The 20787-nt window shown below is 38.9% G+C and overlaps 1 protein-coding gene across 2 annotated transcripts in view; it reads right to left on the minus strand.

Moving 5' to 3' along the window:
• Positions 1-18567, minus strand: part of LOC130914387 (sialic acid-binding Ig-like lectin 14) — a 40253-nt gene extending 21686 nt beyond the window's left edge. The window contains exons 1-4 of one of the 2 annotated variants that reach the window (XM_057833530.1): positions 18530-18567; positions 18101-18181; positions 9878-10255; positions 4244-4543 (exon numbers count right to left, since the gene is read on the minus strand). In XM_057833530.1, coding sequence (XP_057689513.1) covers positions 4244-4543; positions 9878-10255; positions 18101-18152 — 730 coding nt within the window. In that variant the 5' untranslated portion in view covers positions 18153-18181; positions 18530-18567. Of the gene's footprint in view, positions 1-4243; positions 4544-9877; positions 10256-18100; positions 18291-18529 lie in introns of those variants that run through there. The other variant, XM_057833529.1, reaches the window with a different exon arrangement.
• Positions 18568-20787: the final 2220 nt, after the last annotated feature.

Genomic DNA, 20787 nt, shown 5'->3' on the forward strand with positions numbered 1-20787 from the left:
CGTGTCGCCATTTTGAGATGGGGGCACGCACAGGTAAACAGCCGTAGAGAAACGCTGTCTAAAATTCATAATTTTCAGCTGTGTTTTGCATCTTTTTTCATAAAAACGTCTTAAACATGACTTATTATTACCACGAGTCACTGCCGACAGACGCGAGGAGGCAATACTACTTAAAATTTGCGTGTATTGGCCTGCAAATCTGCCCATACAAAGTCACAGCTGATAGCTGGATAAACAATCCAAAGGAATTGTCTGCAGTGGAGTTCGGAAACATCTACAACTACCTCATAAAGAATTGTGGGATTGCTTGTGAAAACAGCTATGAGAGAGGATGTATCCGCATGTCAGTGGAACACGCCAAGTTTTGGCTAAAAGACAACTTATTCTCCATCAATTCTTCCTACGAATGCAACGTTGAACTGCAACCACCTCAACACAAAATATGCACGATATATGAAATCGCATATGTACTCCACTATCTTTAGCAAATTTTGCCGACCCTCTAACTTGTGGGTAATTAGCATATCACAAGTTTCATGCTAAGTGAATCTGTCTCACTTTTTTTGCACTGAAGTACACACAGTTCACATATTTACGTTTTTAAACACATTTAAACAATAAATACCGGCGATGCAACTTCAAATTCGAGGCAAAGTGGTCACAGAGACGGTGCGAACTGACTGCGGCCGTCGTCGTCTGATTCTCTACTGAACAACGTCCCTTCCGTGTTGCAGTTTCATTCAAATAAAGTGCGCATTAGATGCAGTAAATTAAGGCGTCCACTAGATGATGCTAATAAGATGTAAAAGAAACTCAGGTATTCAATCACAAAACCCATCAATCTTTTATACATAACAGAACACCGTCATTTTGATTGGGTGGGCACGACTCACGTCTGGGTGGGCCGTGCCCACCCTGGCCCCCCCATACATCCGGCCCCGGCTGAAACTAATTTTATTGCTGAAACTGCGTTTCGGTTTCATCAACAAGTTGTGCTCCCCCTGCCCCAAAAGTCAAACTCCGCCTACGACTACCTATAGAGTCTGCCCACGTACCACGTGTTCGCTGTAGGGTTCCGCCCACTTGTCCGTCAAAACATAGTGTTAACCTATTACGGCTACGTACATTTCTCCTATTTACGGCGTGTTTTTCTGCTCCTTAACATTAATAATCAAAATGGTGAAGGCGTGTGTGGCTGTTGGTTGCACTAACAGAGAAGATGGAAGGAGAGACTTGAAATTTTACCGTATTCCGAGGGATCCAAATAGAAGAGCGAAATGGACGGCTGCAATTCGACGTGAAACTGGACACCAAAAAAATCACCACAGACTATGTAGTAGTCATTTTATATCCGGTAAGATGCATTTAAGATATATTTAGAGGGTTTTGGCCTGACAACCACAATTAAGATCATTGCTAGGCTAATCGCCGACAACATACGACGTAGTACGACATAGTTTCAAATTCAAGATGTTTGTGACTTCCCTTTCTTCCACCATCGTTATTTTTTGAATAATATTTAGCTGGTACCAAGTAAAAGAAACTGGCCTCGTCTACGGGGCTGACAAATAACCACAATTAAGATCATTGCTAGGCTAATCGCCGACAACATACACGTATGTATGTCGTGAGCAGTGTTGTTAATCTTACTGAAAAAAAGTAATTAATTATAGTTACAAATTACTTCTCCCAAAAAGTAATTGCGTTTGTAACTCAATTACCTGAATGTAAGAGTAATTAGTTACTTGGCAAAGTAATTGGTAATAATTACTTCTTTTTTTTTTTTTTCCTCAAAAAAATAAAATAAAATAAAAAAATTTTAAAAAAACATTGGCCACACTATGTGTTTTTTGTGGAGGTTTTTGGTACAATTGGCCCGAGCCCAATTCTTTACCCTTATTTACCCTTTACCCTGAATCAACTGTTAAAAGTTGTTAAAATTGCTCCCATTATTGCATTAGTTCCCTTCTCTCTACTTTCGACAAATGAAAGTTTTAAAACTGTTTCATCATTTAAAGATAGATTCAAGTCAAGATTTTGCCAATTTAGAAGTATTTTAGATAAAAAGTTACTTAGGTTCGCTAGGAAGGTTCTCTACAACAGAGCCGTCCTAAAAAGCCTACTGCTTTAAGATGGCGGCTGTCTACTAATGCATTTAGTGCCATGTCTGTCATTTTGCATCTAGTTATATCTATGTACAGTGCATGTGATATCTACCATGTCTACCATATCTACCATAACATGCGGGCGTAGTTTGTCGGCTATCGGCTACAACATGTATTATTGGAGCTACCTAGCATCGCGTTTGCTCGGCGTCACAACTTTCTTGCCTCCTCCCCGCTCCTGCTCTGCTCTGTCGTCTCGGTGAGTCCGTCTCCCTCAGACTTTTCGACCAATATAGTAACGCATAGTAACGCATGCCTTTCCGTCCTTAGTAACGGTAACGGCGTTGCCAAGATGAGAAAAGTAATTAATTAGATTACCCACTACTGAAAAAAATAACGCCGTTAGTAACGCCGTTATATTGTAACGCCGTTATTAACAACACTGGTCGTGAGTGCTATCGCTAAACCATATAAACATTAAAAGCCTTAACTCCATTGACAAACGACATGAAATACATTAGACTTGACAGTGGATGTTAGCAATAACAAAAGAATTCGAATTGAAAATTTCGTAACTCACCTTTCCAAGCACAAGATAGATTCCTGCCAAACGAGGACCTGTTTCACCCAACCAGCAACGAAGTATTTATAAGCGTCCAAGCTCTTGAAGTTTTTCGTGAGAATAGGCTGATTTTGTGTGGACAAGATCATTTTAAATATCAGCGTAGCAGATGTCAGGCAGACAGGGCGAAGACAGTGGGTCGAAAAACATCGATTTGGGCATCAAATATGGACCTGGCGACTGTATAGAACGAAGCTTTTCCTCATAACGCCTTTTATGTAACAGATCCAGTGAGTTTGCGGCATCAGAAAGCACCGGGTCTTCCATGAAATGCATTTTAAATTGCGCCATCAATTGAAAACAATGCTAATACAGAGTCGTTTTGACGGACAAGTGGGCGGAACCCTACAGCGAACACGTGGTACGTGGGTAGACTCTATAGACCCTACTCACGTGACATCACAGCCACGCCCCCGCGCCATGATGTCCGCATACTCGCCATAGAAATGCATTAGCGCTTCGTAAATTCTTCCTATTATTGCACGTTTTACTGCTCGTCAACATTAATACTCAAAATGGTGAAGTCGTGTGTGGCGGTCGGTTGCAAAAACAGAGAAGATAGACGGAGAGACTTGAATTTTTACCGTATTCCGAGAGACACGAAGAGGAGGCCGCGATTGACTGCTGCAATTCGACGAGAAACTGGGCTCCAAACGACTACCACAGATTATGTAGTAGTCATTTTATATCTGGTAAGATGCATTTAATATATATTTAGAGGGTTTTGGGCTGACAACCACAATTAAGATCATTGCTAGGCTAATCGTCGACAACATACACGTATGTATGTAGTTAGTGCTATCGCTAAACCATATAATCATTAAAAACCCTAGCTCCATTGACAAATGACATGAAATACATTAGACTTGACAGTGGATGTTAGCAAGAACAAAAGATTTTGAATTGAAAATTTCGTAACTCACCTTCCGAGCACAAGATTCCTGCCGAATTTTCGTGTACGAGGACGTGTTTCACCTAACCAGCAACGTAGCATTTATAAGCCTCCAAGCTCTTAAAGTTTTTCAAACTTTCGTGAGAATAGGCTGATTTTGTGTGGGTATTAGATGTCAGGCGAAGCCAGCGGGTCGAAAAACATCGATTTAGGCATCAAATACGGATCTGGCGAATGGATAAACTGAAGCTTTTCCACGTAACGCCTTTTATGCAACGGATCCAATGAGTTTACAGCGTCAGATAACACCGGGGCTTCCATGAATTGCTCTATAACTAGCTCGACTAATTGAACTCAATGAGAATAAGTCTGAAAAAGAGGTACAATATGGTGGCCGGAAGCAGCGACACGCCCATTTTGTGACGTAGGTGAGTAGGGTCTATACTCATTTTAACATGGTTGTTTTGGACAGCAGTCCTTTAAATTATTTGGGGTTGAATGGCTCCATCTACTGGTGACTGTGTAAATGTTAAAACATTACATTGTATTCACCTGGAGAAACATGACATGCAAGTCCCACAATGCATTGCACACACCACAATTTTGACAGGGGGTGCTACTCACAGGTTACGTTCAGCGTTACTGTTGTCTCCGTAGACACCTTGCTTCTCAAGTACGAGACCTTGCATGTGATTTCACGCCTGTGATGTTCAGCTGAAGCGTTGAAGGTCAAAGATGAGCTGGAATTCGTCATGGACGTTATATTAGGAATGACAGCGTGTGAGTAGTCATCTCCAATTCCTTTCCACGCCCAGCTGATGTTAGTGGCTTTGCTAAAGCAGACGGCCGGAGTCTTGCAGGTGAGGGTGGCCTCTTGACCGTCGCTCAGTGTTTGGACCATCATAATGGGTTTCTGGCTGAGAGCTGACAAGAAGACATAAAAAAAGAAAATGTCACAAAAAGAGCCGATTACCGGTTTCAAGGTGTACCGTGGTATGAAAACGTCAAGATTTCAAAACCGCAAAATTTTTTCGTCATACCGTCCCTAAGGTATTAGCTATTTTTTATGTCCCAAAAAATGCATGGAGAAATCCCTCACTTGCAGCTGTAAGGATCAATTCTCCCCCAACGGGTGTTGCTGTGTGTCAGTGAGTCAGCTGTTCTACATGATGGCTGGAGGAGGTGAAACTCCGGAACTTTTTTTCCCCCATCGAAGATTAGTAAACTCTGTCATGAACCATAGACTTCATAATGTTTTGACGGGACACGGGGCGAGGGACCGATAAATAGGGGGCCTGCATTGTTGGCAAGGCTGTCAAAGCTGACCGAGTGGAATCATAGACAAAGAGCTTTTTTCGTAGAAAATTCATGTGAATAAATGCTTAAATCCCTGAATTCCTTATAGATATGGAGGTAAAACATTCTCGATTGTGCGTTAGAAGAAAAAAAACATGCAGTTAGCATTTATTTTACGTAAATATGTCGAAGTACAATGCTAGTTTGTTAGTAAATGTAGCTAGCGGCCGCCTTATGTAAACAGAGCTTTTCCCATGAAGATTTTTGTGAATTAATGCTTACATCCCCAAATTCTTCATAGATATGGACGTAAAACAGTCTCAATTCTTGGGTAGAAGCAAAAAAAAACATGCAGTTAGCATTTATTTTACGTAAATATGTCGAAGTACAATGCTAGTTTGTTAGTAAATGTAGCTAGCGGCCGCCTTATGTAAACAGAGCTTTTCCTGTGAAGATTTTTCTGAATTAATGCTTAAGTCCCCAAATTCTTCATAGATATGGACGTAAAACAGTCTTAATTCTTGGTTAAAAGCAAAAAAACAACAACCTGCAATTAGCTTTTATTTTACATAAATATATCGAAGTACAACGCTAGTCTGTTAGTGAATGTAGCTTGCGGCCGCTTTATATAAACAGAGCTTTTCCGGTAAAAATTTTTGTGAATTAATGCTTAAGTCCCCAAATTCTTCATAGATATGGACGTAAAACAGTCTCGATTCTTGGTTAAAAGCAAAAAAAAAAAAAACCTGCAATTAGCTTTTATTTAACGTAAATATATCGAAGTACTATGCTAGTCTGTTAGTAAATGTAGCTAGTGGTCGCCTTATGTAAACAGAGATTTTCCGGTGAAAATTCTTGTGAATAAATCCTTAAATCCCCAAATTCTTCATAGATGTGGACGTAATACAGTCTCGATTCATGTTTAAAAGCGAAAATACCCTGCAATTAGCTTTTATTTTACTTAAATATATCGAACTACAATGCTAGTCTGTTAGTGAATGTACATATAGCTAGCGGCCGCCTTTTGTAAACAGAGCTTTTCCGGGAAAAATTCTTGTGAATAAATGCTTAAATCCCGAAATTCTGTATAGGTATGGACGTAAAATAGTCTCGATTCTTGGTTAAAAGCAAAACAAACGTGCAATTAGCATTTTTTAATGTAAATATGTCGAAGTACTATGCTAGTCTGTTAGTAAATGTAGCAGGTGGCCGCCTTATGTAAACAGATTTTACGGTGAAAATTCTTGTGAATAAATTCTTAAATCCCCAAATTCTTCATAGATATGGATGTAAAACAGTCTTGATTCTTTGTTAAAACCCTCAAAAAAAACTGCGCTGTAAAGCATTTATTTTACGTAAATATGTCGAAGTACAATGCTAGTCTGTTAGTGAATGTAGCTAACGGCCGCCTTATGTAAACAGAGCTTTTCCGGCAAAAAGTCTTGTGAATAAATGCTAAAATGCACGAATTATTTATAGATATGGACGTAAAACAGTCTCGATTCTTGGTTAAAAGCAAAAAAAACGTAAAGTTAGCATTTTTTTATGTAAATATGTCGAAGTACTATGCTAGTCTGTTAGTAAATGTAGCTAGCGTCCGCCTGATGTAAACAGAGCTTTTCCAGTGAAAATTCTTGTGAATAAATACTAAAATCCCCGAATTCTTTATAGATATGGACGTAAAACAGTCTCGATTCTTGGTTAAAAGCAAAAAAAAAAAAAATGTGCAGTTCGCATTTATTTTACGTAAATATTGCGAACTATAATGCCAATGCAGTAGCGGCTAATTCCTCTCATTGATTTTTTTCACAATGTTTCAAAATGCATGCGTGATACAAAAAATAATATAATTACCTTGAGTCAATCTGTTTGTACGCGGTACAGCTTTCGTACTTTTTCAACAGAAATCCGGCATTTGATGGCTGCGTGCGTGTGTTTGTGAATAGCTCCTCTTGATGTGGGTGGCCCCATACTTGAATGTGAGGCACATTGCATGACCCGTCAATACCATTATGAAGTCCATGCATGACCGTTCCCCACCAGCTACGAGTGTTAACTCAAGCGTGTTTAGTGTGTCTAGCAGTGGTAGAACATGGTATTTTTTCCTCTCTGGTAAGTTGTAACTCTGTGTTGAGAAAGAGAGTGTGTGTATAATGTAAACGTGATACAAGTCAGACACACAAGGGCATAGGTTTGTATAGGGACGGTAGGGACATAACACTACCAACTTTTCAGGAGGCTTAAATTGTCCCCACCAACTTTTACCAACCTACCATTAGTGAGTGAATTATTTTCATTACTGTATGTTCAGAGTTACATTTATCCCTTTTCATTTGCTGAATGGTCCACTATTCCCCCTCAAACGCACATTTGATTGGCTGATGACTTGACCAGAGGTGGGTAGAGTTGCAAGAAAATTCCCAGTAAGAGTAGCGTTGCTTCTAAATAATATAACTCAAGTAAAAGTAGCAATCAAAAAATGAGTCAAGTACAAGTAAAAAACAAAAAGTGTTCGCTGAAAATAATACTCAAGTAATGAGTAACATTGTGAGTAACTGCTTACAATGTTTGTTTTTTTTAATCATGGTATATTTTTTTCCTCAGCACAATTTTATTGATATGAACTGTTGTTATTATTACTATACTATATTATTATTCTAACCTGTTACATGACCATATTAGGCCAAAATAATGACCAAAAAAATCCTCCAATTCAGACCTGAACAACAATATGAAACAGAGCGCGAGTGCCCTCTAGTGGCGAAAAGAACATCAACTCAAATGCGGATGTCACACCCCTGTACCGGTGCCCTATATTCGGCTTGGACTCCAGCAGAGTCCGATGGCTGGATGGAGCCCTGCTGACCATCATTCTTGCTTCATACTTTTATGCCATTGGCGGAATCACCTGCCACTCAAACACATCGGAACTAGCGTTGAAGTTGAATCTTTGTGTCAAAATGTTTCAATCGAAAAAAAGTGCTTTCAAAACTTTTTCCACTTCAAAAAAAAAGTGCGTTCAAAACTTTTTCCACTTAAAAAAAAGTTCAAAACTTTTTGCTTTTCAAAAAAGGTGACACTTCAATAAAAAAAAAATATATATATATATATATATATATATATATATATATATATGTATATATATATATATTTCAAATAAAAAATATATATTTTCAAATTTAAAAAAAATTGTGCAAATTTTTTTTTTCTTTGATTAAAAAGTTTTTTGATTAAAGCAACTTTAATTGCGATTGAATTATTTAGACATAAATGTCCTACCCCTAATATGGCTCAAACACAAAAAGGATTGCTTCAATCAAAGAAAACAGTTTGAATGAAAAATAAAGTGTTCAAATGCGAATTTCTGAGTCTCAAATATTTTTTCACATACAAACCTTTTTTTCTGCAATTGAATTTTTTATTTTTGATTGAAGTGATTTTTCTTTTGAAAATATTTTTTTTTTTTTAGGGCTGTCAAAATTATCGCATTAACGCGCGGTAATTAATTTTTTAAATTAATCACGTTAAAATATTTGACGCAATTAACGCACATGTCCCGCTCAGACAGTATTCTGCCGTTTGGTAAGTTTTACAGCAAGGCTTTTTGTGCTATCTAACAGCAAACTCTTGTGGTCGCTTTGCGACATGGTTTATTGTTTTCTTGCCAGTTCAATATGGCTGCACGACGTCTCGGGCTGACGCCTACGTTGTAATGTTGTGCTTATATGATCCTTGGACAAGATTTGTCCGTAAGTATGGTTGTTGTAAAGAATGTACATATTATGTTAGTAAGCGAAATGTTATATTTTTTGTATGAGACGCTTTTTGTTTATGTTTAGTGAACCTGTATTGCGTGCTAAGCTAACGTTGTTGCTAATGCAATGCTTGTGTACTTTTTTTTGTAGTTTTACGACGGTCTAAAGAGGACAATGGTTTGAGGCTATTTTATTAATAAATCAGATGAAAAAGGAAGAAGTCTGATTATTAAGGCGTCGTTCACTAGCTGTCTAGCTTTGGAAAAAGTAGACGCTTCGGAGTGAGGACAGCATAGACAGATTTAAATGACAGTAAAGTGAAATGACCACTACAGTCCTTATGTACCGTATGTTGAATGTATATATCCATCTTGTGTCTTATCTTTCCATTCCAACAATTTATTTTACAAAATATATATATAATTTACAGAAAAATATGGCATATTTTATAGGTGGTTTGAATTGCGATTAATTGCGATTAATTAATTTTTAAGCTGTAATTAACTCAATTAAAAATTTTAATCGTTTGACAGCCCTATTTTTTTGTTTGAAGCAACTTATTTTTTGATTGTATAATAAAGACACAAATGTCCTAGCCAAAATGTGGTCCAAACGCAAAATTGCATGACTTCAATCAAAAATGTTGTTTCAATCAAAAAAAAAAACTTGACTCAAATTTTTAAAAAAAAATTCATTCAAAGAAAAATAGTTTTCAAATAAATTTTTTTGAGTTTCAATTTTATTTTTGCATTCAAACACATTTTTGGGGGGGGATTGAAGTGACTTTTTCTTCGATTGAAAATATATATTTTGATTGAAGCAACTTTTTATTTGATTGAAGCAACTTTTTTTTGGGATTGAATAATAAAGACACAAATCTACCTCCATAGTTTTCTACATTATGTACAAGTGTGATTCTATGTTTATTGTGCTATAATCTAATTGTAACATGTATCTGTTAAATGTTTTGATGCATTTGTATGAATTTTAAAAGATTGATGTCTGAATTTTGAGGGGCTTTGAACGGATTAGAGCATTTACATGGAAAACGTGTCTCAACTTACTCAATTTTTAAGTTACGAAACTACTTCCACAACTTGAACTTGGTCTACTCTTTAGTTTGTAATGTTTTAAAAAATAATCGAGATTCGACAATATGGAGCAAAAAAAATTGTCCTGTATTTACCAAGGTACAGGATATTCATACCTGTTACATTGAGCACCACTCGATCCTTGAAGCTATATCCATCACTCCTATCGTTGAGTAGGCCATTCACTCGAAGCATATAGGATCCTGAGTCCGACAGCGTCAAGTCATTGATTATGATACCGCAGTCCCAACGATTCGCGTTGACAGCCAGCATCTGAACTCGGTCCTTAAAATCTTCCTGGATTTTGGTCTTGTTCTTGGAGTGGAAAATGATATTCCTGTCGATGCATTTGCCTTCGCACTTGAACCACACAATGCTATTAGTCATGAAGTTCGCGGCAGAGAAGGAGCAAGGGATGATGGCGCAGAGTCCCACTTCTGACACAATCTTGTGTTTGGTGTGGATCTGGAAGCCATCGCTTTTTGATACACTTACTTAAAAAAAGAAATAACAACATACATTAATATTGGCCGTCAATAGCCCCTTTCAAGCATGCGCTGAAGTTCGGTAATGTTTTTAAGCATGAACAAAATCTGTTGGCTCACTTTACTCTGACATTCCTTGGTAATTTATCACCTGACATGGGATGGCACACATGCGTAAACCTAAAAACTAATGTCTTTTATGCATTTAGGAAAAAAATGGTTTTGAATAGCTGTCCAATCTAGCGCATGTGGTGTAACTTTACCATGACGTTGAGATTTAAAGCAACACTATGTAGGTTCATAACTAGGGTTGTTCCGATCATGTTTTTTTGCTCCCGATCCGATCCGGATCATTTTAGTTTGAGTATCTGCCGATCCCGATATTTCCCGATCCGATTGCTTTTTTTTGCTCCCGATTCAATTCCAATCATTCCCGATAATTTTCCCCGATTATATATATTTTGGCAATGCATTAAGAAAAAAATGAATAAAACTCAGACGAATATATACATTCAACATACAGTACATAAGTACTGTATTTGTGTATTATGACAATAAATCCTCAAGATGGCATTTACATTATTAACATTCTTTCTGTGAGAGGGATCCACGGATAGAAAGACTTGTAATTCTGAAAGGATAAATGTGACTTTGTATATTGTGATTAAATATTGCCATCTAGTGGATTTTTATGAGCTTTCAGTAAATGATACTGCAGCCATTTAACTTCTGCCCAAATGCATGATGGGAAGTGCAACCATGACTGTGCGTAATGGTACCAATTGATATATCTTCTCAGCGTTGGGAAATAAATTACGGTGTTAAGAAAAAGATCAACTACTACCTTTCTTCCCCACATTGCTTCCCACGATATTTCTAATTGTTGAGAGAGGGATTGTAAGGCTTTAGCCAATTAAAAAAAGGCTTCAAAGGCTGCCAAAATTCTCACTACTCATTTTACGTTGCCTTTTAGCTCTATGTATACGTAATACGGTGCGATTATAGATTGAACGCGACAATGCGTGAGTGGGTAGTGCAGCGCATACGTTAATTGCGTTAAATATTTTAATGTTATTACCGCTGTTGACGCAATAAATTTGAAAGCCCTACTTTAAGCCAAAACTAAAAACTCTGGATGAGTGTAAGACATTTTGTCTGTAACGTTAAATACAATTAGAAAACGATTTAATTAAAAATATATACAGTGGGGAGAACAAGTATTTGATACACAGTCAATGGGAAAACCCATTGGCAGTGGATCAAATACTTGTTCTCTCCACTGTATATACTGTGTATATATATATATATATATATATATATATATATATATATATATATATACAGTGCCTTGCAAAAGTATTCGGCCCCCTTGAATCTTGCAACCTTTCGCCACATTTCAGGCTTCAAACAAAGATATGAAATTTGATTTTTTTTGTCAAGAATCAACAACAAGTGGGACACAATCATGAAGTGGAACAACATTTATTGGATAATTTAAACTTTTTTAACAAATAAAAAACTGAAAAGTGGGGCGTGCAATATTATTCGGCCCCTTTACTTTCAGTGCAGCAAACTCACTCCAGAAGTTCAGTGAGGATCTCTGAATGATCCAGTGTTGCCCTAAATGACCGATGATGATAAATAGAATCCACCTGTGTGTAATCAAGTCTCCGTATAAATGCACCTGCTCTGTGATAGTCTCAGGGTTCTGTTTAAAGTGCAGAGAGCATTATGAAAACCAAGGAACACACCAGGCAGATCCGAGATACTGTTGTTGAGAAGTTTAAAGCCGGATTTGGATACAAAAAGATTTCCCAAGCTTTAAACATCTCAAGGAGCACTGTGCAAGCCATCATATTGAAATGGAAGGAGCATCAGACCACTGCAAATCTACCAAGACCCGGCCGTCCTTCCAAACTTTCTTCTCAAACAAGGAGAAAACTGATCAGAGATGCAGCCAAGAGGCCCATGATCACTCTGGATGAACTGCAGAGATCTACAGCTGAGGTGGGAGAGTCTGTCCATAGGACAACAATCGGTCGTACACTGCACAAATCTGGCCTTTATGGAAGAGTGGCAAGAAGAAAGCCATTTCTCAAAGATATCCATAAAAAGTCTCGTTTAAAGTTTGCCACAAGCCACCTGGGAGACACACCAAACATGTGGAAGAAGGTGCTCTGGTCAGATGAAACCAAAATTGAACTTTTTGGCCACAATGCAAAACGATATGTTTGGCGTAAAAGCAACACAGCTCATCACCCTAAACATACCATCCCCACTGTCAAACATGGTGGTGGCAGCATCATGGTTTGGGCCTGCTTTTCTTCAGCAGGGACAGGGAAGATGGTTAAAATTGACAGGAAGATGGATGCAGCCAAATACAGGAAGATTCTGGAAGAAAACCTGTTGGTATCTGCACAAGACCTGAGACTGGGACGGAGATTTATCTTCCAACAGGACAATGATCCAAAACATAAAGCCAAATCTACAATGGAATGGTTCAAAAATAAACATATCCAGGTGTTAGAATGGCCAAGTCAAAGTCCAGACCTGAATCCAATCGAGAATCTGTGGAAAAAGCTGAAGACTGCTGTTCACAAACACTCTCCATCCAACCTCACTGAGCTCGAGCTGTTTTGCAAGGAAGAATTGGCAAGAATGTCAGTCTCTCGATGTGCAAAACTGATAGAAACATACCCCAAGCGACTTGCAGCTGTAATTGGAGCAAAAGGTGACGCTACAAAGTATTAACGCAAGGGGGCCGAATAATATTGCACGCCCCACTTTTCAGTTTTTTATTTGTTAAAAAAGTTTAAATTATCCAATAAATTTTGTTGCACTTCACGATTGTGTCCCACTTGTTGTTGATTCTTGACAAAAAATTAAAATTTTATATCTTTATGTTTGAAGCCTGAAATGTGGCGAAAGGTTGCAAGGTTCAAGGGGGCCGAATACTTTTGCAAGGCACTGTATATATATATATTAAAAAAGGCATGTCCGATATTTTTTTGCCGATTCCGATACTTTGAAAATGACGTGATCAGACCCGATCGATCGGGATGCCAATCAGTCGGGACATCTTTATTCATAACATTTGTGATAATGTCAACGGACAACTCGTTGAATGACACCTCTTTTTGTAGCTTGAGGGGCCTGTATCACTTTCACCATCACTAATTACCGTTGAGGAGGGTGGATGGAACCCTGCCACATACACACACAAAAAAAAACCTACAAATGTGCAGACTGCTTTACGGAATTCGTCACTTCCCCCTTTCCACATTCATTATAAAGAAGGGAGTCGATACTAACTTTCACGCGAATTCTGCAAAGGTGGCAGAGCCACAAAAGAGAGTATTTAGTCAACCACCAATTGTGCAAGTTCTCCTACTTGAAAAGATTAGAGAGTCCTGTAATTGTCAACATGGGTAAACTTCAACCATGAGAGACAGAATGAGAAAAAAAAAAAAAACAGAAAATCACATTGTTTGAATTTTAAAGAATGTATTTCCAAATTAGAGTGGAAAATAAGTATTTGGTCACCTACAAACAAGCAAGATTTCTGGCTGTCAAAGAGGTCTAACTTCTTCTAATGAGGTCTAACGAGGTTCCACATGTTAACTGTATTAATGGCACCTGTTTTAACTCATTATTGGTATAAAAGACACCTGTCCACAAACTCAGTCAGTCACACTCCAAACTCCACTATGGCCAAGACCAAAGAGCTGTCGAAGGACACCAGAGACAAAATTGTAGCCCTGCACCAGGCTGGGAAGACTGAAGCTGCAATAGGTAAAACGCTTGGTGTAAAGAAATCAATTGTGGGAGCAATTATTAGAAAATGGAAGACATACAAGACCACTGATAATCTCCCTCAGTCTGGGGCTCCATGCAAGATCTCACCCCGTGGCGTCAAAATGATAACAAGAACAGTGAGCAAAAATCCCAAAACCACGCAGGGGGACCTAGTGAATGACCTACAGAGAGCTGGGACCACAGTAACAAAGACTACTATCAGTAACACAATGCGCCGCCAGGGACTCAAATCCTGCACTGCCAGAAGTGTCCCCTTGCTGAAGAAAGTACACGTCCAGGCCCGTCTGCGGTTCGCTAGAGAGCATTTGGATGATCCAGAAGAGGACTGTGAGAATGTGTTATGGTCAGATGAAACCAAAATAGAACTTTTTGGTAGAAACACAGGTTCTCTTGTTTGGAGGAGAAAGAATACTGAATTGCATCTGAAGAACACCATACCCACTGTGAAGCATGGGGGTGGAAACATTATGCTTTGGCGCTGTTTTTCTGCAAAGGGACCAGGACGACTCATCTGTGAAAAGGAAAGAATGAATGGGGCCATGTATCGAGAGATTTTGAGTGAAAATCTCCTTCCATCAGGAAGCGCATTGAAGATGAGATGTGGCTGGGTCTTTCAGCATGACAATGATCCCAAACACACAGCCAGGGCAACAAAGGAGTGCCATCGTAAGAAGCATTTCAAGGTCCTGGAGTGGCATAGCCAGTCTCCAGGTCTCAACCCCAGGGCCGGCCCAGCCTATACACAGACTATGCAGCTGCTTAGGGCCCCTGACCACTAGGGGGCCCGGATAGGGGGCAATCTGGCAATTGCTTAATTTATATTCTATTTTGTTTACTACAGTTTGCTATGTTTGACTTTTGTGAGTTTTGATACTTGATTGCAAGCTTTAAAAAAAATAAAAGTTCTTCCTTAACTTCTTTCTTTCCTCATTTAGAAAAAGGTTTGACGTTATCTATTGTAAGTACTGACACTCATTTGGGGTGAGAAGTTTGAAGAATGCAGTGCAACAAAATCTGATTAATATACAAAATATGGACATATACTATAGGTTGGATTGCGTGTATGGGTTTCACAGTACACTGTGACGAAATGATGGGCAAAAAATATGGGCCCCTTGACATTATTTTACTTAGGGGCCCCAAATGGCCTGGGCTGGCCCTGCTCAACCCCATAGAAAATCAGTGGAAGGAGTTGAAAGTCCGTGTTGCCCAACAACAGCCCCAAAACATCACTGCTCTAGAGGAGATCTGCATGGAGGAATGGGCCAAAATACCAGCAACAGTGTTTGAAAAGGTTGTGAAGAGTTACAGAAAAGGTTTGGCCTCCGTTATTGCCAACAAAGGGAACATAACAAAGTACTGAGATCAACTTTTGGTATTGACCAAATACTTATTTTCCACCATGATTTGCAAATAAATTCTTTAAAATCAAACAATGTGATTTTCTGTTTTTTTTCCACATTCTGTCTCTCATGTTGAGGTTTACCCATGTTGACAATTACAGGCCTCTCTAATATTTTCAAGTGGGAGAACTTGCACAATTAGTGGTTGACTAAATACTTATTTGCCCCTCTGTATACAGTAAAACATTGACCTTGGCTTTCACTTGCTGGCGTGACGCCACCCTCGCGCCCAACCGAACTCAACGAGTTCGGGTGGGGTTTAGCCACACTATCTCACACGGTTACTAACCATCGTATGCTATTGTTTAGCGAGACGAGCGAATCAATAATCTTGTCGTTTTAACATTCCATTGTTCTGAGTTAAACCATAGACTTTCATAATCATCCTAGCGACAGTTGCTTTATTAAAAACAATTAGCAAAAAAATCAAGCTTATTTCTGGTGGGGTTTTTCTATTGTAGCTGCTTGTGTTTGGAGACTTGACTTCTGGCACTCTAGTTTATTTCCCTAACGAGCAGCAGGTGCCACTTAGCCCCTCCACTGTCACAAAGGACTTACAGCCGGACACACTTTGAACTCTGCATCGATCGTTTATAGAAAATCGACCCGTCTTGGGCTTTTGTGCTGGGTAATGAAGGAGATAGTACCTTTTCTCGTAGGCACCGTCTAATTGTTTGCATTACTCTAACACACTTAATATAATCAATCAGGGAATAGTACTGTTTCTCGTATTTACTGTTTGACTTTTTGTATTACTCAAACACACCCAATATGAAATAAATAGCACTTATACCATAGTTTAAGGACAACAAGCAGAATATAGGGCATAAGAGATAAACAACGCCTTCTTATCACGGAAGCCAACCGCGTCCGTCATGCAACTGACTGAGCAAGACTGACGCACCAACTCACGCAATCAGTTCTCCCGGACAGTGCAGAACAAATGGCGGGACGCTCTGTCCCAACACAAGGAACACAGTGAACGCCCGATATCCAACTGATAACACGACTGACAGGACTCCAAGAGCCCCTTTGACGCTGAGATGGCAAGATCCACAACCCTCGTTGCCCTGACAACAGTAACTCCCAGATCCTCCTGTCCAATCCACAAACAGACAATAATGATAAACAAACACACCCTTCTTCTTGCCCACGGCCTGCCCAGCGAGAGCCTTCAAAAGACTGAATGTTTAACTAAGCGTTGTCATTTTTTTCTCGGGAACCTTTTGTTGACGTGTGAAAAGGTGACATTGCCTCCCCGCCTGAGTGTTTCTGTTTCGCCTTGCAGTTTTGATCGCTGTCGACCTGAATAAATTGTCAGCTTGTTTTCAGTGAGCCTTTTTTAAAACTTTCAAATTGGAGACAGTACAAAGGGTTAAGACTAGGGCTGTCAAACGATTAAAATTTTTAATCGAGTTAATTACAGCTTAAAAATTAATTAATAGTAATTAATCGCAATTCAAACCATCCATAAAATATGCCATATTTTTCAGTAAATTATATATATTCTGTAAAATAAATTGTTGGAATGGAAAGATAAGACACAAGATGGATATATACAGTGGGGAGAACAAGTATTTGATACACTGCCAATGGGAAAATCCATTGGCAGTGTATCAAATACTTGTTCTCCCCACTGTACATTCAACATACGGTACATAAGGACTGTAGTGGGCATTTCACTCTACTGTCATTTAAATCTGCCTATGCTGTCCTCACTCCGAAGCGTCTACTTTTTCCAAAGCTAGACAGCTAGTGAACGACGCCTTAATAATCAGACTTCTTCCTTTTTCATCTGATTTATTAATAAAATAGCCTCAAACCATTGTCTTCTTTAGACCGTCATAAAACTACAAAAAAAAAAGTACACAAGCATTGCATTAGCAACAACGTTAGCTTAGCACGCTATACAGGTTCACTAAACATAAACAAAAAGCGTCTCATACAAAAAATAGAACATTTCGCTTACTAACATAATATGTACATTCTTTACAACAACCATACTTACGGACAAATCTTGTCCAAGGATCATATAAGCACAACATTACAACGTAGGCTTCAGCCCGAGACGTCGTGCAGCGATATGAACTGGCAAGAAAAAAATAAACCATGTCGCAAAGCGACCACAAGAGTTCGCTGTTGTGCTGCAGCATAAAAAGCCTTGCTGTAAAACTTACCAAAAGGCAGAATACTGTCTGAGCGGGACATGTGCGTTAATTGCGTCAAATATTTTAACGTGATTAATTTTAAAAATTAATTCCCGCGCGTTAAAGCGATAATTTTGACAGCCCTAGTTAAGACTAAGGTGAATGCACGAGGTTTGGACTTCTGGCTGGATTGTCGGAATCTTGCTGGCCCGGGTCAGATGTTAGTCCCACCCACTGACTTTGCTGGGTGAGTGGCTATGATGAATTCATGAAGTGCCCATGAAATTATTAATTTAATCGCGAAATAAATTTGTTATTTTTTAAACATTAGATGGACTAGTATTTTAATGACACTTTTATTGATTTAATTCTAATTTTGATTAATTAATGACACATTTAAGTATTTATTTAAAGATGTATTTACAGTATATATTTCATTATGACCAATTTGGTCTTCCCTACTACTATAGTGAGTGTTGTTGTCATACCTGTGTAGACGTACGCATGGTAGAGCAAGGTCGCCCAGCTAAGAAGGAACATCCTAAAGGCAGACTTTTCGGAAGGTTTTGCTGTTTAGTAGAAAAGAACACAGACACACACGCACAAATGCTCTTATGGGTTGTTAACTTTAAAGTCAAAATGAATGAAGTCCAAACATGATTTCAGTTTGTAACTAGCAGTTATCCAATCCATTTAATGGAAAAACTAATTTCCCAATTTCATGTGGGTAAGGAAAAATACTGTCAGATAAAGTCATAACTGTGAAGAAAAGAAAATGGCAACAATCTTTTTTTTTTTTTTTTCTACTTAATCCTTTAAATTTAGCACTAAAGCAGAGATGCATGTTAATGCTCTTTGAAATGAACTAAATAAAGTATAAAGATATATAGATAAGACAAACATGTTGTTAAACGTACCTCAGTATGTGTGGCCAGTCCTCTTCTGCTCTCTGTTCAATGCACACTTTCTATTTCTCTTCCTGTTTTTTGTGCAATGCTATGAATTTCCAGGAAGTTTCATTACAAAACCAAGTTTTTGTCTCCTGACATTGTAACCTTTTTTTAAACAGCTTTACAACACTGTCTTAACATTTATAAACATCTGTCTGTTCTGGCAGGTTAAAAAAAATCACCAAGCAGATTCTAATTGCTTAATTTCTATTTATCCCTACTAATGATTAAAACATCTTAGCCTTGAATTAATATTTTCTTTAAACCTGTCCTGTTCAGCTACTTTTACAAGGAGAATTGGAATCTGTCATTATGGTCTGAACAGTTTTAATTAGGGGTGTAACGGTACACAAAAATCTCGGTTCGGTACGTACCTCGGTTTTGAGGTCACGGTTCGGTTCATTTTCGGTACAGTAAGAAAACAAAATGCAAAATATAAATGTGCTAGTTGTTTATTACACACTTTTGTGCTTTCAACAATAGGAACATTAGCCTATACAAAGCTAGAATTCTGCTCAAAAATAGAAAATACAATATTCTGAAATGTAGATATTTTGAAAAACAAAATAAAAATAACTTTGACTAAGACTTTTTCTTTCAAATAAATATCTGATGTGCAAAATTGAACAGTTGCAACACTTAAGTGAAGAGTTGTTCCATCTATATTCTTTTTCGATTGGAATTCCCCACCCAGAGGGCCAACCATCTTCCATGTTAACATTTAACCGTTACCCACGCTGATCACTGCACTTCTGAGTGGTGCGACGGCCCTGGCCGTTTAATTGTTATCTTTTTTGAGATTGTCAGTCATCTGATCGCCGCGTCCGCCAGCTGGCTGCCTCCCCTCCCAACGTGATTGACGCCGGATGGGCTGACGACGTCACCGCCGCTGACGGGCCACCCGAACTGACATGTATCCATTATGCAGCGCTTTGTTTACATTTGCGGCAATAACGACACTTGCTTTACGGCAGCTAATCCGATACACGGTAATACGGCTCTGGGTAATACTATTAGGCCGTTGTTTGAGCTTGAATACCCGCGTGTGTGTTGTATTGTGCCTGAGTCTTGTTAACCAAATAAAGGCAGCGTTAACAAAAGTCATCTGACCGCTCTTCATTTTACAGTCAACACTCAGAGTTCGCAACTTCGCATTTGACAGCATACGTGCCGCGTACCTCCTCGCCAGATGTTTGCTCGCTATTCATTCACCTGTGCATTTGATCGCTATTTTGTTACACTCCCGCTCTTTCGGTGAGGTATTTTGTGTTCATTCGTTATCGGATCGATTTTGTTCACCACTGTAAATAAGAGCACCGCAGCGGTAGAGGTAAACTGCCGTTTTCGTTCAACACGTTTTGTTTAGTGTAGAAGCCAGGTTAGTGGCTGTGTTGTTTTTTCTTTTTTACGATCAGGGTTTACTTAGCGGGTGGGGTTCAAGTGTAGTTTCATTTTGTTTGTTGTTTCGGCCTGGGCTTACGCTGAAGCCAGCTTCTTCCGCATTTTGTATATTTTGTTCATTGCGAGTTGGACTTGTGTGAATAAATTTGTGTCCACTTGCAACTTGTGTGCGTGTCTCGTTTTATGTTACGGCCTTAGCGGCCGTCCGTGGGACATAACAGTGGATTATGGGAAGCATGAGCGGGCATTCCGCGCTTGCGTTAAATGCGTCAAATATTTTAACGTGATTAATTCAAAAAAATTAATTACCGTCCGTTAACGCACTAAATTTGACAGCACTTTACATTTCGTCAGAAACTCATTCGGTACGCCCCCGTACCGAACCGAGGACCCCGAACCAAAACGGTTCAATACATGTACCGTGACACCCTTAGTTTTAATGTATTACATGGGAGTATGATAGACTCTCGTTGTGATTATTCATTGTGTTTGGTTTATTAGGAGAAAACAGCTAGCAGGAAGGGGTAATGGGGGACAGAAAGGAAAATATAAAAGGAGAAAGAGACGGAAGCGCAAACAACAACAACAAATACATTCAACGCTAAAGGAATTCACCAAGCCACGGAAACAGTGCCAGCCGAACGAAATGCTGTTCCGCTGGCACCGCTCCCGCAAGCCAACCGGTGGGGGCCAAGATTCTGCACGTTCACTCCGGTATTAACCCTTTGTACTGACTCCATGTTCAAAAAGTTTGAAGAAGGCTCACCGAAAACAGGTTGACAATTTATTCGTCGACAATGGTCAAAAACAAGGCAAAAAACAGA

This window comes from Corythoichthys intestinalis, chromosome 4, assembly GCF_030265065.1.
Source record: "Corythoichthys intestinalis isolate RoL2023-P3 chromosome 4, ASM3026506v1, whole genome shotgun sequence".
Classification (NCBI taxonomy): Eukaryota; Metazoa; Chordata; class Actinopteri; order Syngnathiformes; family Syngnathidae; genus Corythoichthys; species Corythoichthys intestinalis.